Below are 18,352 nucleotides of genomic sequence, written 5' to 3' on the forward strand. Positions count from 1 at the left end.
CTTACCTGCAGGCTAATCGCATTACCCAGCATGACTGAGGAAGTAACCGCCTAGCCACAGTGGTGGTCCTGCTGCCGGCCCATCACACTACGCTGGGTTCACCCTTTGCATGGCTGTGAAATCTGTATTGAACCTCCTGACATAAATTGACATGCTGCAGATTGAAGGGTTAATCCCGTGCTGTAGCTTCAGGATTCTTCAGCGCTGCTCCCCGTCTCCCGATTGCTGGGCGGCGGTGATGTCCTGATGATTGACAGTCGGGACCAGCAGCAGCATGGTTGTGCCGATGGCCTGAACTGTGGGCTCGTCGCTGGAGCAGGCATATGGGACACTAGGTGCGGCCAGCTTCAGAGCGGCAGATGCAAGCGCCGCACTTCTTACCAAGGAGACCAACCTCTGCTGATACACTGCAGCAGTGGCTGGTAGCCCAGGCAACAAGCCGTAAACTATAACATTAGAAATCCCTCCCTTCATGAAGTGGTAAATTGCAAAGTTGCTTGCTTTTAAAAGCAACATGGGACCTACCCTTTAAAGGGAATCTGTCACCAGGTTTTTGCTATTCAATCTGAAAGTAGCGTGATGTAGGGTCAGAGACCCCCTAGTACAGCAATGTATCACTTTCTGGGTGGTATACTGTCATTTTCATAAAAATCAGTTTCATTAGCAGCTGAGCTCTGTATAATTCTGCCCACAACACTGGCAGCTTTCTGCCTATGCACAGTGGACAAAGAAAGCTGTCAATCAATGGTGGGGGCAGAAATCATGAATAATGGAGGACTGCATGTCAGCAGGTCTACTAGTCCTCTGGTGATTTCTTCTTGATAAGTGATTATCAAAATGACAGCAAGCAGCCCAGTAAGTGACCCATCGCTAGAATTGCAGTCTATGGCGAAAACCTGGTGACAGATTTCCTTTAAGATCAGATCAAGCCAGAAAATCCACAATGTATTGCAGTAGCAGCATTGAGGGTTAGGTTTTATGAAATCTCACCCACAAAGTGCAGTGAAAATCTGCAGCATTAATTCAGCCGAGCTGCGGATGTGACTGCAATGGGAGAGCCCCAATGGGGACAGCGATTATGTCTGTAAAGCGCTGCGGAATATGATGGCGCTATATAAATGGAGTGGTGCCAGGCAGGATCCCAGTGTGACACTTCGGAGCTGGCAGTGCACTCCCAGATATATGTATACGGAAGGTAAATCTGTGATTTTATTTATTTTTTTGCTGCTGGAACAGCGCGTTTAAGGCATAAAAGGGTTAAAGAAGTTGTCTGGTCTGAAATGTAAAGTCTGAATTCACTCTGTGACTGTCGGATCCTGACTGCCTATCCTCTGCGGGCGTCGGGTGACCACATATATGTAATCTGGCTACTTGTGGCCATGTGTCGGCTAGTGTTGTTCAGCTTCTCTCAATTCTCTATTTGGAGAGTCGTATGAGACTACCCGGCATGTGACGGTCCGCGCATGCGGGCTTACAGGGGGTCGTACCAGTGGGCACAGCACACTCGCAATTTGCTAGTCGCAGAGTGGCGGCAGACATTTCTTCTGCCATACCATGCAGCGAGGTGCCCTGATGTGAATACACTTAATAGCTTCAAAAACTATAAAGCTGGCACACATGGGCATCCAAGTGGGCACCGAAGGGCATTAATCAAAGGGTTAAATGACTTTGGGCCACTGATATCACACTGCAGACATATAGAACAGGGTGCCCAACATCAAAAACAGGTCCCTCCAGCCTGGTCCAAATGGGTTCTGGACATCAGAACTGGCATCAAAGTGGGCAGACAATTGATTTTGGCCGTTGGAATAAGAAACCGGTGTTTTTAAGGGGTTAAATGACATCTATGTATTCTTAGTGTGAGATCAGTGGCCCAAAGTCATTTAACCCTTTCATTAAAGGGAATATGTCACCCTAAAATTAGAGTATGAGCTGCGGCCAACGACATCATGGGCTTACCTACAGCATTCTGTAATGCTAAGAATAGACTACCCCAAAAAGCAGTCATAAGTCCAAGTATACAGGTCCTTCTCAAAAAATTAGCATATAGTGTTAAATTTCATTATTTACCATAATGTAATGATTACAATTAAACTTTCATATATTATAGATTCATTATCCACCAACTGAAATTTGTCAGGTCTTTTATTGTTTTAATACTGATGATTTTGGCATACAACTCCTGATAACCCAAAAAACCTGTCTCAATAAATTAGCATATTTCACCCATCCAATCAAATAAAAGTGTTTTTTAATAACAAACAAAAAACCCATCAAATAATAATGTTCAGTTATGCACTCAATACTTGGTCGGGAATCCTTTGGCAGAAATGACTGCTTCAATGCGGCGTGGCATGGAGGCAATCAGCCTGTGACACTGCTGAGATGTTATGGAGGCCCAGGATGCTTCAATAGCGGCCTTAAGCTCATCCAGAGTGTTGGGTCTTGCGTCTCTCAACTTTCTCTTCACAATATCCCACAGATTCTCTATGGGGTTCAGGTCAGGAGAGTTGGCAGGCCAATTGAGCACAGTAATACCATGGTCAGTAAACCATTTACCAGTGGTTTTGGCACTGTGAGCAGGTGCCAGGTCGTGCTGAAAAATGAAATCTTCATCTCCATAAAGCATTTCAGCCGATGGAAGCATGAAGTGCTCCAAAATCTCCTGATAGCTAGCTGCATTGACCCTGCCCTTGATGAAACACAGTGGACCAACACCAGCAGCTGACATGGCACCCCACACCATCACTGACTGTGGGTACTTGACACTGGACTTCAGGCATTTTGGCATTTCCTTCTCCCCAGTCTTCCTCCAGACTCTGGCACCTTGATTTCCGAATGACATGCAAAATTTGCTTTCATCAGAAAAAAGTACTTGGGACCACTTAGCAACAGTCCAGTGCTGCTTCTCTGTAGCTCAAAAGTGGCTTTACCTGGGGAATGCGGCACCTGTAGCCCATTTCCTGCACACGCCTGTGCACGGTGGCTCTGGATGTTTCCACACCAGACTCAGTCCACTGCTTCCTCAGGTTCCCCAAGGTCTGGAATCGGTCCTTCTCCACAATCTTCCTCAGGGTCCGGTCTCCTCTTCTCGTTGTACAGCGTTTTCTGCCACATTGTTTCCTTCCAACAGACTTACCATTGAGGTGCCTTGATACAGCACTCTGGGAACAGCCTATTTGTTGAGAAATTTCTTTCTGGGTCTTACCCTCTTGCTTGAGGGTGTCAATGATGGCCTTCTTGACATCTGTCAGGTCGCTAGTCTTACCCATGATGGGGGTTTTGAGTAATGAACCAGGCAGGGAGTTTATAAAAGCCTCAGGTATCTTTTGCATGTGTTTAGAGTTAATTAGTTGATTCAGAAGATTAGGGTAATAGGTCGTTTAGAGAACCTTTTCTTGATATGCTAATTTATTGAGACAGGTTTTTTGGGTTATCAGGAGTTGTATGCCAAAATCATCAGTATTAAAACAATAAAAGACCTGACAAATTTCAGTTGGTGGATAATGAATCTATAATATATGAAAGTTTAATTGTAATCATTACATTATGGTAAATAATGAAATTTAACACTATATGCTAATTTTTTGAGAAGGACCTGTACAAACATGCAAAAAACTTTATTAATATTAATAGGCATAAAACATAGCAAGTGGGAAGTCCCCTGCGCCAAACTCTGCACATAAAATGAGACAGGTGAAGGTGCATGTGACAATACCTCTGTCAAATATCAGTGCTATCCATTTGTGGTATCATATTTACATCCAAGGCGCCCCCTGAGGAAGGTATTAGCCGAAACGCGCGTCGGGGTGGGCGGGAGCTGTGTGTGCTTTTGACATCCTGCTTATTGGTATGTATACTTGTTGCACTTGCACATAAGTAGGATACCACAAATGTCCGTGCTGCTGGTCTATTATGACAGATTCCCATGTACTATTCCCCTACATTTATAATGTTGTTGGATAGCACTGATATTTGACAGAGGTATTGCCACATGCACCTTCCCCTGTCTCATTTTATGTGCTGAGTTTGGCGCAGGGGACTTCCCACTTGCTATGGTTTATGCCTATTAACATTAATAAAGTTTTTTGCATGTTTTATACTTGAACTTATGACTGCTTTTTGGGGGTAGTCCATAATTAGCATTACAGAATGCTGTAGGTAAGCCCATGATGTCGTTGGCCACAGCTCATACTCGAATTTTAGGGTGACAGATTCCCTTTAATGAAAGGGTTAAATGACTTTGGGCCACTGATCTCACACTAAGAATGCAGATGTCATTTAACCCTTTAAAAACACTGGTTTCTTATTCCAACGGCCAAAATCGACTGCCCACTTTGATGCCAGTTCTGATGCACAGAACCCATTTGGGCCAGGCTGTAGAGACCTGGTTTTGATGTTGGGCACCCTGTTCTAACTATCTGCAGTGTGATATCAGTGGCCCAAAGTTATTTAACCCTTTCATTAACGCCCTTCGGTGCTCACTTTGATGTCCATTTGTGCCAGTTTTATAATAATTGTAGCTGTGTGTTCACATCAGGCTCCTCGCTGCATGGTATGGTATTATTGTGGTGATGATTTTTTTTGTTGATAAACCTATTAAAACAAAAAAACAAACAGAAAACATTGCTGAATAAGAAACTAACTTGAGCCTGGTCTTGTGAAGGACGGCCTGGTCCTATAGATGGTGGGGTGTACTGACATATGCTGCAGATCATGAGCTAGCAGTGCCCTCCTCCCCACCTCATGCCCGCACAGGGCCCTGACTGCAGCTTGTATGGGGGTCTCATCTGCACACATGGTGCCCGGTGTTATCCTGGCACTGCCATAGGGACTACTACCGGCAGGGGGCGGTGCGGGACTCGGCCTCCTGACAGCCGTGGCCTGAGCACTCCCTGCTCCCCCGCCTCCGAGCCCTTTAAAGATGGCGGCGCTAGACACTGTCATAAGTCTCTGACCAAGTACAGAAATCAACCCCACCCTGTCTGTCTCCTAGGTAAGAAAATGTCCAAGTCTAGCGACGGAAGGAGTGGGGACGCACCGGAAACCTGTCGAACCGGGGGAACCAATGAAAACAACCCGAAAGTGACCGGGGTCGGTGGGCTAGTAACTGTCTTGTGTGTTCTGCCGGGCGCCCCCTACCTGTAGTCTGCCGCATGTCACCGCGGAAACTAGTTCCACTGCATGGATGAGGTTGTGGGAGTGTAGTGCAGCTGTGGGGTGGTCTCATGGGGGAGACTGCTGGGTGGAGAGGGGGGATCATGGAGGAGACTGCTGGGTAGAGAGGGGGGATCATGGGGGAGACTGCTGGGTGGAGAGGGGGGATCATGGGGGAGACTGCTGGGTGGAGAGGGGGGATCATGGAGGAGACTGCTGGGTAGAGAGGGGGGATCATGGGGGAGACTGCTGGGTGGAGAGGGGGGATCATGGGGGAGACTGCTGGGTGGAGAGGGGGGATCATGGAGGAGACTGCTGGGTAGAGAGGGGGGATCATGGGGGAGACTGCTGGGTGGAGAGGGGGGATCATGGGGGAGACTGCTGGGTGGAGAGGAGGGGATCATGGAGGAGACTGCTGGGTGGAGAGGAGGGGATCATGGGGGAGACTGCTGGGTGGAGAGGAGGGGATCATGGGGGAGACTGCTGGGTGGAGAGGAGGGGATCATGGGGGAGACTGCTGGGTGGAGAGGGGGGATCATGGGGGAGACTGCTGGGTGGAGAGGAGGGGATCATGGGGGAGACTGCTGGGTGGAGAGGGGGGATCATGGAGGAGACTGCTGGGTAGAGAGGGGGTCTCATGGGGGGAGACTGCTGGGTGGAGAGGGGGTCTCGGGGGGTGGGGGGAGAGGAGACTGCTGGGTGGAGAGGGGGTCTCATGAGGGGAGGAGACTGCTGAGTGGAGAGGGGGTCTCATGAGGGGTGGAGACTGCTGGGTGGAGAGGGGATCTCATGGGGGGTGGAGACTGCTGGGTGGAGAGGGGGTCTCATGGGGGGGAGACTGCTGGGTGGAGAGGGGGTCTCATGGGGGGGAGACTGCTGGGTGGAGAGGGGGTCTCATGGGGGGGGGAGACTGCTGGGTGGAGAGGGGGTCTCATGGGGGGGAGACTGCTGGGGGGAGGGGGTGGAGACTGCTGGGTGGAGAGGGGGTCTCATGGGGGGGGAGACTGCTGGGTGGAGAGGGGGTCTCATGGGGGGGAGACTGCTGGGTGGAGAGGGGGTCTCATGGGGGGGAGACTGCTGGGTGGAGAGGGGGTCTCATGGGGGGGAGACTGCTGGGTGGAGAGGGGGTCTCATGGGGGGGAGACTGCTGGGGGGAGGGGGTGGAGACTGCTGGGTGGAGAGGGGGTCTCATGGGGGGGGTGGAGACTGCTGGGTGGAGAGGGGGTCTCATGGGGGGTGGAGAGGGGGTCTCATGGGGGGAGACTGCTGGGTGGAGGGGGTGGAGACTGCTGGGTGGAGAGGGGGTCTCATGGGGGGTGGAGAGGGGGTCTCATGGGGGGGAGACTGCTGGGTGGAGAGGGGGTCTCATGGGGGGGAGACTGCTGGGGGGAGGGGGTGGAGACTGCTGGGTGGAGAGGGGGTCTCATGGGGGGGGTGGAGACTGCTGGGTGGAGAGGGGGTCTCATGGGGGGAGACTGCTGGGTGGAGGGGGTGGAGACTGCTGGGTGGAGAGGGGGTCTCATGGGGGGTGGAGAGGGGGTCTCATGGGGGGAGACTGCTGGGTGGAGGGGGTGGAGACTGCTGGGTGGAGAGGAGGTCTCATGGGGGGGGTGGAGACTGCTGGGTGGAGAGGGGGTCTCATGGGGGTGGAGAGGGGGTCTCATGGGGGGTGGAGAGGGGGTCTCATGGGGGGGAGACTGCTGGGTGGAGAGGGGGTCTCATGGGGGGAGACTGCTGGGTGGAGGGGGTGGAGACTGCTGGGTGGAGAGGGGGTCTCATGGGGGGGTGGAGACTGCTGGGTGGAGAGGGGGTCTCATGGGGGGGAGACTGCTGGGTGGAGAGGGGGTCTCGTGGGGGGAGACTGCTGGGTGGAATCATGGGGGAGACTGCTGGGTGGAATCATGGGGGGGGGGGGAGACTGCTGCACCATTGTTGGATGGGTTTCTTTAGGAAAGGTCGGGGTACATGGAGAGACCAGCAGTGACATGCGGACTGTCAGTGACGGTAATGACATGGCTGTGAATGCAGGCTGCGTCTTATGCTATTTCTGCTCTTGATCTAAACCCTGCCGTCATCATTACAGCAGTGTCCGCATTATGGGGGGATCTGTCATTGATGTAGATGACGTTCCCATCCGATGGTGTCCTCTTGCAGGTGCCATTACAGAATTCACGGCCTGTTATTTTAGGTAGGTGGCAGTTCCCGGTGTGTGATTCAGTACAGGCTCAGCCATTACAATAGAGGATAGGCCGGAACTGAATCCAGTTTCAGTATAGAATGCGGCTAAGTTTTCCCAATTAAAAAACTACATTGGATTCTCCAGTCTGTTCTCTAGCAGAAGATCTGCTGTGTCCCCAGAGCCGGTAAGAAACACCTGCTGCCCAGTACCAGTATAGTCACCGTGAACGCTCCCAGCAGGCCCAGTGATGCATTCATGCTACAGATGTAGGCGCGATGCTCATGGTGCAATGTGCGGCCCTCCTGGTCCTTATTTGTGATACATCTGCAGCAGTGAATGTCTGTGGGAGATCCACAGTGGGAGATCCACAGTGGGAATACATTCTCCTGGAAGGTGATCGGTGCTCATTGAACAATGGTCGGGAAGGGCCCGTATGATAGACTCTTGTGTTATTGTGGGCAGCACATTCCTGTGTACACAAGGGGATGTGCTGCCTTCTAGGGATTAATATTAACCCCGTGTAAAGATGCAATCAGCTGACAAACAGGCGTTGGCTCCTTTTGTTGGTTGATGGCTGGAATGTTTCCATGGGGCCAGTTCTTTGGCTGATGATCTTCCTGGGTAGAAGGTCTCTTTTGGCCACATTATAGCTGGATGTGCGGAAAGCTGCTTGGGAAGTGCTGTTTTGTTATTCCTCCAAGAAATTGATGAATGAATTGACCATTGGGTGTTACTGTCACTCTTGTCTCAGGGGTGTGTTCATACAGCCTTACACTATGAGCACTGATTGGACGGCGTATGTACACCCCCAACTGCTAACACCCAACTCTCAATTTCTTCAGAACTTTCTTGGAGTAACGGAGCATCGTCCCTTCGGATTCTTATATTGGATACATGCCAATGTTTACTGAAACGGACCTGTCAGGAGGAGCGCTGATGGTTTCTCTGGCATCTCGGCATTGGTTAAAGCATTGTTATGGAACGTGCCAAACTCATAGTGCGCACTAAGATGTCAAACGGTCTATCAATAATCTTTACGTTTGTTTTTTTTTTTCTCCTTCCTCACCAGGATCTGGGACATGGGGGGCAGTCAAAAATCTACTCTTTTATGAGCCCTACTAAATCTGCCAGTGCAAGACCTCCACTCCAGGAAGAAAACTCAGCGACACACAATGAGGGCAAACATCCGGGCAAAGCTGTAGATCCACCCAAGAAAGCAGATGGTACAAATGATATGTAATTTTTCAGTACCCACCACACCAGAACGTGTGAGCATTGTATTGTAGGCTGAAGCAATCCAAATCAGATTCTATAAAATGACCTGTTCAAACCCCATGTTGTGTCTGGTTTTAGAATGCAATTTTATTGGAAGATTGACTATGGTTTCCAGTATATGTGAACAATGAGTGTGCATGTCTGTCACCATATCTCATATTACCCCTCCTCATGTTGGTGTCTTAGTGGTCAGAACTTTATTGATCATAACTTAAAGAAATGTACAGTACAGACCAAAAGTTTAAACACACCTTCTCATTTAAAGATTTTTCTGTATTTTCATGACTATGAAAATTATAAATTCACACTGTAGGCATCAAAACTATGAATTAACACATGTGGAATTATATACTTAACAAAAAAGTGTGAAACAACTGAAAATATGTCTTATATTCTAGGTTCTTCAAAGTAGCCACCTTTTGCTTTGACTGCTTTGCACACTCTTGGCATTCTCTTGATGAGCTTCAAGAGGTAGTCAATGGGAATGGCTTTCACTTCACAGGCGTGCCCTGTCAGGTTTAATATGTGAGATTTCTTGCCTTCTAAATGGAGTTGGGACCATCAGTTGTGTTGTGCAGAAGTCTGGTGGATACACAGCTGATAGTCCTACTGAATAGACTGTTGGCTGCTTTTTTTTCTTGCTATAATACAAATTCTAAGTAAAGAAAAACGAGTGGCCATCATTACTTTTAAGAAATGAAGGTCAGTCAGTCTGAAAAATTGGGCAAACGTTGAAAGTGTCCCCAAGTGCAGTGGCAAAAACCATCAAGCACTACAAAGAAACTGGCTCACATGAGGACCGCCCCAGGAAAGGAAGACCAAGAGTCACCTCTGCTTCTAAGGATAAGTATATCCGAGTCACCAGCCTCAGAAATCACAGGTTAACAGCAGCTCAGATTAGAGACCAGGTCAATGCCACACAGAGTTCTAGCAGCAGACATATCTCTACAACAACTGTTAAGAGGAGACTGTGCAGCAGGCCTTCATGGTAAAATAGCTGATTGGAAACCACTGCTAAGGATAGGCAACAAGCAGAAGAGACTTGTTTGGGCTAAAGAACACAAGGAATGGACATTTAGACCAGTGGAAATCTGTGCTTTGGTCTGAGTCCAAATTTGAGACCCTTGGCTCCAACCACTGTTTTTGTGCGATGCAGAAAAGGTGAACGGATGGACTCTACATGCATGGTTCCCACCGTGAAGCATGGAGGAGGAGGTGTGATGTGTGGGGGTGCTTTGCTGGTGACACTGTTGGGGATTTATTCAAAATTGATGGCATACTGAACCAGCATGGCTACCACAGCATCTTGCAGCGGCATGCTATTCCATCCGATTTGCGTTTAGTTGGACCATCATTTATTTTTCAACAGGACAATGACCCAAAACACACCTCCAGGCTGTGTAAGGGCTATTTGACCAAGAAGGAGAGTGATGGGGTGCTACGCCAGATGACCTGGCCTCCACAGTCACCAGACCTGAACCCAATCGAGATGGTTTGGGGTGAGCTGGACCGCTGAGTGAAGGCAAAAGGGCCAACAAGTGCTAAGCATCTCTGGGAACTCCTTCAAGATTGTTGGAAGACCATTCCCGGTGACTACCTCTTGAAGCTCATCAAGAGAATGCCAAGAGTGTGCAAAGCAGTCATCAAAGCAAAAGGTGGCTACTTTGAAGAACCTAGAATATAAGACCATTTCAGTTTTCACACTTTTTTTTGTATGTAATTCCACATGTGTTAATTCATAGTTTTGATGCCTTCAGTGTGAATGTACAATTTTCATAGTCGTGAAAATACAGAAAAATCTTTAAATGAGGTGTGTCCAAACTTTTGGTCTGTACTGTAGGTATTTGCAGCTAGAATAAAAGGTACCATGTGGGCCATGTAGACTTATCCCAGCAGAAGAACTTTTAAAAAAAAAATACACTGTGTGCAGAATTATTAGGCAAGTTGTATTTTAGAGGATTTTTATTATTGATCAACAACTATGTTCTCAATCAACCCAAAAGACTCATAAATATCAAAGCTTAATATTTTTGGAAGTTGGAGTGTTTGTTTTTTTTTTAGATTTGGCTATCTTAGGAGGATATATGTTTGTGCAGGTAACTATTACTGTGCAGAATTATTAGGCAACTTAATAAAAGCAAAATATATTCCCATCTCACTTGTTTATTTTCAGCAGGTAAACCAACATAACTGCACAAAATATAGAAAAAAACATTTCTGACATGCAAAAACAAAACCCCCCAAAATTAGCGACCAATATAGCCACCTTTCTTTATGATGACACTCAGCAGCCTCCATCCATAGATTCTGTCTGTTGCTTGATCTGTTTACGATCAACATTGCGTGCACCACCACAGCCTCCCAGACACTGTTCCGAGAGGTGGACTGTTTTCCCTCCCTGTAGATCTCACATTTTATGAGGGACCACAGGTTCTCTCTGGGGTTCAGATCAGGTGAACAAGGGGGCCATGTCATTATTTTTTCTTCTTTGAGACCTTTACTGGCCAGCCACACTGTGGAATAGTTGGAAGCATGTGATGGAGCATTGTCCTGCATGAAAATCATGTTTTTTTTTTTATACCGACTTCTTCATGTACCACTGCTTGAAGAAATAGTCTTCCAGAAACTGGAAATAGGTCTGGGAGTCGAGCTTCACTCCATCCTCGACCTGAAAAGGTCCCACATTCATCTTGCTGGCGTCTGAGTGGAGCTCTCTGCCCTCTACTGATCCAGCCTCTGGCCCATCAAGAGTCACTCTCATTTAATGAGTCCATAAATCCTTTGAAAAGTCAGTCTTAAGATCTTTCTTGCCCCAGTCTTGACGTTTTATCTTATGTTTCTTGTTCAAAGGTGGTCGTTTTTCAGCCTTCCTTACCTTGGCCATGTCCCTGAATATCGCACATCTTGTGCTTTTTGTTACTCCAGTAACGTTGCAGCTCTGAAACGTGGCAAATGGCATCTTGGCAGCTTCACGCTTGATTTTCCTGGGCAGTTTTTCAGTTTATTTTGCGCCTTTTTTGCACAGCACGCTTCTTGCGACCCTGTTGGCTATTTGCCATGAAACGCTTGATTGTTCGGTGATCACGCTTCAAAAGTTTGGCAAATTCAAGACTGCTGCATCCCTCAAGACATCTCACAATTTTGGACTTTTCAGAGCCCATCAAATCTCTCTTCTGCCCCATTTTGCCAAAGGAAAGGAAGTTGCCTAATAATTAAGCACACCTTATGTAGGATTTTAATGTCATTAGACAACACCCCTCCTCATTAGAGATGCACATTGCCTGTTTTACTTAATTGGTAGTTGGTGCTCAAGCCTGAACAGCTTGCAGTAGGACAACATGTATAAAGAAAATACAACCTGCCTAATAATTCTGCACACAGTGTATAATCTGATTCTTGTAGGGTGAGGAGGTTAACGGTGCTTTAATTACCTTGAATAGCAGCTGACTTTCTCTGTATATATGTAGGAGTAGATATCGGTGTTTAACGTTTGTCTGATTTGTCGCTTCAGTTGAAAGAAAAAAACTTAGCACCACCTCTGAGCTGGCGAAAGTTGCCGAACACAAGCAGAACGAGTGTAGTTCTACAGAAGCGATCACTGTTCAAAAACAATCAGTCCCTGAATCCCATAAGAAATCATCGTTGCCACCTGCTGACAAGACATCACAGCTTCAGAAGATGGTGAAGGCAAAATCTAATAGAAGGAAGTAAGTAGAACAAATCTGGTCACTCAGACCTGTCTTTTCATAAAGTCTTGTTTTTCACCACATAGGCCAACTAGCTTTGTTTTACAAATACGCTTCCTGATTTAGGGTTTTTTTTTTCACCTCTGAGGGGGAAAAAAAACAACCCAAAACATTACTCGTTACCAAATGACTTTCGAGTTTGTCACTGCTGCGGCCAGTAATTTGCTCTAGTAGTGACTTGCTCATCCAGGCTGGAAGAGGAAACAGATTAGGGGAAGCCCTGGTGAGTGTGTATTTTGTTAATTGCTAAGTAAAGTTGCTGTACAAATGAAAGATCTAAACCCATTCAACATTTTCATTCAAAACCACATCAATTCCTCTATCTACACTTGCACAAAGATTTTACAGGAACTGAGCAGGGAGGTTCTTCCAGACACATTGGCGGACTAACCACAGATCTTGTGTGGGTCTAAAGGCCCCTTCACATTAAGCGACGCTGCAGCGATACCGACAACGATCCGGATCGCTGCAGCGTCGCTGTTTGGTCGCTGGAGAGCTGTCACACAGACAGCTCTCCAGCGACCAACGATGCCGGTAACCAGGGTAAACATCGGGTAACTAAGCGCAGGGCCGCGCTTAGTAACCCGATGTTTACCCTGGTTACCATCCTAAAAGTAAAAAAAACAAACAGTACATACTTACCTACCGCTGTCTGTCCCCAGCGCTGTGCTCTGCACTCCTCCTGTACTGGCTGTGAGCGTCGGTCAGCCGGAAAGCAGAGCGGTGACGTCACCGCTCTGCTTTCCGGCCGCTGTGCTCACACAGACAGTACAGGAGGAGTGCAGAGAAGCTGAGCACCGGGGACAGACAGCGGTAGGTAAGTATGTACTGTTTGTTTTTTTTACTTTTAGGATGGTAACCAGGGTAAACATCGGGTTACTAAGTGCGGCCCTGCGCTTAGTTACCCGATGTTTACCCTGGTTACCAGTGAAGACATCGCTGGATCGGTGTCACACACGCCGATCCAGCGACGAAATAAAGTTCTGGACTTTCTTCAGCGACCAACGATCTCCCAGCAGGGGCCTGATCGCTGGTCGCTGTCACACATAACGATTTTATTAACGATATCGTTGCTACGTCACAAAAAGCAACGATATCGTTAACAATATCGTTATGTGTGAAGGTACCTTAAGTTTGGGCAAATCTTTGTCTCTTAATGTAATCAGAAGGACTAGGTGAAGTTGTGATACGAGCTCTCTGTGGGGCCATGTCATCACTTCCACGGCTTCTTATACTTTTTTATTGTTAAAAAAAAAAAATTCTTATTAAAGGGAAGCTGTCACATCAAAAACACCAATTAACTGTCTACATAGTGTTAATGTGTAGATAAATAGCATTACATTGCTGCCCAGCCGCCTTACTGAAAGTGCGGCTTCTGGGAGAAAACGTACTCCTTTTCTCCTGGGAGCTGCTGGCTTTCTGTCATAGTAGTGTGCACAGAGCAGCTAGTCCCCGCTCTGTATACTGTGAGCAGCGGTTGTAAGCACACTCTGGTATATTGACAGCTTGCTTGGCACAGATGGCTGTCGGTGAAGGTGCTGGGGTGTGCTTACAGCTGCTTTGTGGAAGTTATACTTTAATGCATGGATGTTGTTTTTGAAGAGAAATGGTGGTCACACAAAATATTGACTCTTATGTTGAAACCTTTTTTTCACATTGCATTTGCACTACGTGTGTATGTTCAGACAGAGCCGCTATTTTGCCAAGATGGCTTCATGTGGCATCGTTCACAAGGCTGCAGATCGCCTTTCTTACTTCTTAACAAAGTTCCTTCTAAAGTTCTAGCATTTGCTTTACATTATTAACTCTGATTTCTAACAAGTGATTGTTTTTTTTGTTTTTTTTTCTTACAATGAATTGTGGCTTATTTTCTTTAGGGTACAAGGAACAAAATCTCCAAACAGAAAGGTTACAGATTATTTCCCCGTCAGGCGAAGCTGTAGAAAAAGCAAAAAAGAGTTGGAGGTAACCATAAACCTTGCGCTCTGAAGAAATCCACATGTGTAGCTGTAATGGTGCTGATTGTCTTTTCAATTTCTCCTCCAGACTGAAGAAAAGCAGAGAATAGATGAACTTATTTTAAATGGCACAGAAGAAGGGATGAAGGTGGGTCCTGCACAATGTGTGCATGTAGCTGTGATAATCATTTTTCGGATACCGACCCTTGTTTTTGCTAAGGCTCATCGCATCATTAGCCGTGAAGGCGTTGTCCGTTCTGAAGCTACAAGTCTGTAATCACTGACTGCAGTCTTGTGAATCCTCATATCGCGCACACTGAGCGCTGGTAGGGTTTTCTGGTGTCGGCAGTCATATGACTACAAGTATGTGATATTCGCGCTCCCGGCCATGTGCCGACTAGATGGGTGCTGCCTCCAACAGTGCAAGTGTATTGGGCAAGGCTGGAAACAGTGTAGATGGACTCTGTCTGGGAATATGCATGTCACATGACTGCCAGCACCGGTGAATCTTTACAGTGCGCAATGCACGCAATGAAGATTCACAAGTCTGCAGTCACATATAGTAGCTTTAGAGCGGACAACCTCTTTAACACCAGTTATAAAATCTTGTTTCAGTGAATAATACTTATCTGCGAGTCATGTTGCCCAAACCACAATCTCCTGACATGTTCTATTAAAAAATATCCTGTTTGCAAATTGGCTTTAAGGAATCGCTCCCATCAACTTTTGTATCCTCTTAATGTATAGCAGTCATCATATTATATAGCGCGGTGTACTTACAGTTGCCCATTTTCCCCTTCTACCTAGTACATTCTTCTTTTCCATTAGGTCTATGACATCATGTGACTAAAAACTGGCTAGCTGAATCTTTGTAAGCTTTGTAGAAACAGGAGGTAAATTTTCCCTGTAGGGGTCATAAATCACTGCCCAATAGTGATGGGTCATTCGCGAACGATCCGACACAAAAAGCCGGCTCCCTGCTGTGAACGATGGGAGCCGCACCCCAGTGAGAGCCACGGAATTCTCTGAATGGTTCTCCCTAGGCGTAAAATCCCTGTGTTCAGTGGACATAACTCCGCCCACCTGACCCAAACTCCGCCCGTTCATCAATTTAATTTGCTGACTGCAAATAGGCGGGGTTTCGACCACATTCACGTCATTTTAAATGTGTTCACAATATGTGAACACCTATTTTAATAAGGATCCATTTAGGATCCAAAAGACCCGGCTCTTGTAGGTGAGCAGAGCCAAATCACCAAAAGGAGCCGGGCTGCCCCATCACTACACAAGTCCCTGATAGAGGGAGGAGCGGAGCAGCTTGGTCAGGAGTTGGAGAGGGATGATAACTGCAGGGACAAGAGACTTCCTGTTTCTACATAGAGCAAATCAAAGAGAAAAATAACAGAGTAGAAAGGCAAAATGAGCAATTGTAAGTTTTTTACTTTTTTTTTTTTTTAATTTTAGATGCATTATAACAACTTGGTTAAAAAATACATTTTAAAAAGTGGATATTATGTTTTTCATCTCATAGAAGACCTTTTTAAGAATTAGTTTTCCTTCTCACATGAATTGACCCAATCCTGCTCCTGCTCATAACTGAATACATTTTTGCTCAAGGGAAGCCAAACTGCATTCCTCTAACATCACCCTCCTGATGGTTTCATTTTTGTCCTCTTCAGGTTGACGTAATTGCTGGTAAAGGTAGAGGGGTGATCGCAACTCAGAACTTCCAGCGGGGGGAATTTGTAGTGGAATACCATGGAGACCTCATAGAGACAACTGATGCTAAAAGGCGAGAGGCATTATATGCTCAAGATTCAGCCACCGGCTGCTACATGTACTATTTTCAGTATCTGAATAAAACCTACTGGTGAGTTGTTTTTGTTTGTTTGTTTTTTTTTTTTTTTTTTTAATAAAGGCTAATGAGAAGCACTTTGTAGCATGCTTATTAACCCCTTCATGACCAGGGGATTTTTCGTTTTTCCGTGTTTGTTTTTCGCTCCCCTCCTTCCCAGAGCCATAACTTTTTTATTTTTCCGTCAATTTGGCCATGTGAGGGCTTATTTTTTGCGGGACGAGTTGTACTTTTGAACGACATCATTGGTTTTAGCATGTCGTGTACTAGAAAACGGGAAAAAAATTCCAAGTGCGGTGAAATTGCAAAAAAAGTGCAATCCCACATTGGTTTTTTGTTTGGCTTTTTTGCTAGGTTCACTAAATGCTAAAAATGACCTGCCATTATGATTCTCCAGGTCATTACGAGTTCATAGACACCAAACATGACTAGGTTATTTTTTATCTAAGTGGTGAAAAAAAATTCCAAACTTTGCTAAAAAAAAAAAAAAAAAAATTGCGCCATTTTCCGATACTCGTAGCGTCTCCATTTTTCGTGATCTGGGGTCGGTTGAGGGCTTATTTTTTGCGTGCCGAGATGACGTTTTTAATGATAGCATTTCGGTGCAGATACGTTCTTTTGATCGCCCGTTATTGCATTTTAATGCAATGTCGCGGCGACCAAAAAAACGTAATTCTGGCGTTTCGAGTTTTTTTCCCGCTACGCTGTTTAGCGATCAGGTTAATACTTTTTTTTATTTGATAGATCGGGCAATTCTGAGCGCGGCGATACCAAATATGCGTAGATTTGATATTTTTTTTATTGATTTATTTTGATTGGGGCGAAAGGGGGGTGATTTAAACTTTTATGTTTTTTTTATTTTTTTCACATTTTTTTAAACTTTTTTTTTTAACTTTTGCCATGCTTCAATAGCCTCCATGAGAGGCTAGAAGCAGGCACAAGCCGATCGGCTCTGCTACATAGCAGCGATCTGCTGATCGCTGCTATGTAGCAGAATTGCACGTGTGCTGTGAGCGCCGACCACAGGGTGGCGCTCACAGCGACGGGCAATCAGCAACCATAGAGGTCTCAAGGACCTCTATGGCTACAATGGAGACGCATCGCCGACCCCCGGACATGTGACGGGGGTCGGCGATGACGTCATTTCCGGCCGCCCGGCCGGAAGCGGTAGTTAAATGCCGCTGTCTGCGTTTGACAGCGGCATTTAACTAGTTAATAGGTGCGGGCAGATCGCGATTCTGCCCGCGCCTATTACGGGCACATGTCAGCTGTTCAAAACAGCTGACATGTCCCGGCTTTGGTGCGGGCTCACCGCGGAGCCCTGCATCAAAGCAGGGGAGCCGGCATCGGACGGTATAGTACGTCCGATGCCGGTAAGGGGTTAAACATGCGTGTTTTTTTTTTTTTGTTTGTTTTTTATTTAAGTGTAAAGCGGTTTTCCACTACTCTGACAACTTCATCTCAACCAGGATGGGTGTCCACAGTAAAATGAGACTTTCCTCTGCTGTTCCAGCAGTGTCGGTACTCCCTTTTCCGGGACTCTGTCAATGTCATGTGCTCTCTGTGCTCAATCATCGATGGCTTCAGTCTCCCCTGCGCATGGATCGGACACGAGGAGTTCAGAGCTAAGGCCGGCCTGATGTCTGATCCGTCTGAATGCGGGGAGAGTGAAGCCAGCACTGATTGGTTATAGGGCACGCAAAAAAAAACAGAACAATGTGCCGAAAAACACTGGCACCAAATGTGAGTATGTGTTCTTGTTTTGTGGTAGCAAACCTGCTGATTGAGGCTGGGTTGTCAGAGTAGTGGACAAACCCCTTTAATGATTAAAATCCGAAGTAACGGATTTGGGGTTTATGAAAAGGTTTTTGTGGTGGTGGGTTTTTTTTTTTTTTTTTTAAATTCTACCTGCTCATACAAAACCATGTTTAGGGGCTTAGCTTTAAATTATTAATCTGGAGAAATGTTAGATTCTTACCAGATTTATAGGTTGCTTGATGCACTTTATAGACAGTAACCTCAGTTCAGTTACTTAAAGGGAACCTATCATCAGGTTTGGCCAATACGAGATGCGGCCCCCGCCTTCAGGGCTGATTATACAGCATTATAGAATGCTGTATATCTGCCCCCAACCCGACCTAGAAGAACTGAAAAATAACTATTCTACTCACCTGCAGGGCGG

The 18,352-nt window shown here is 46.5% G+C and overlaps 1 protein-coding gene across 3 annotated transcripts in view; it reads left to right on the forward strand.

Annotated features, from left to right (window-relative positions):
• The window catches only part of KMT5A (lysine methyltransferase 5A), a 37,290-nt gene that overhangs the window by 16,349 nt on the left and 2,589 nt on the right, over positions 1-18,352 (forward strand). Inside the window, exons 2-7 of one of the 3 annotated variants that reach the window (XM_069755925.1) lie at positions 4,997-5,094; positions 8,406-8,559; positions 12,123-12,318; positions 14,235-14,322; positions 14,404-14,463; positions 15,995-16,185. In XM_069755925.1, the coding sequence (XP_069612026.1) occupies positions 4,997-5,094; positions 8,406-8,559; positions 12,123-12,318; positions 14,235-14,322; positions 14,404-14,463; positions 15,995-16,185 (787 nt within the window). Of the gene's footprint in view, positions 1-4,864; positions 5,095-8,405; positions 8,560-12,122; positions 12,319-14,234; positions 14,323-14,403; positions 14,464-15,994; positions 16,186-18,352 lie in introns of those variants that run through there. The other 2 variants (XM_069755927.1, XM_069755932.1) reach the window with 2 other exon arrangements.

Source organism: Ranitomeya imitator, chromosome 1 (assembly GCF_032444005.1).
Source record: "Ranitomeya imitator isolate aRanImi1 chromosome 1, aRanImi1.pri, whole genome shotgun sequence".
NCBI classification, from domain to species: Eukaryota; Metazoa; Chordata; class Amphibia; order Anura; family Dendrobatidae; genus Ranitomeya; species Ranitomeya imitator.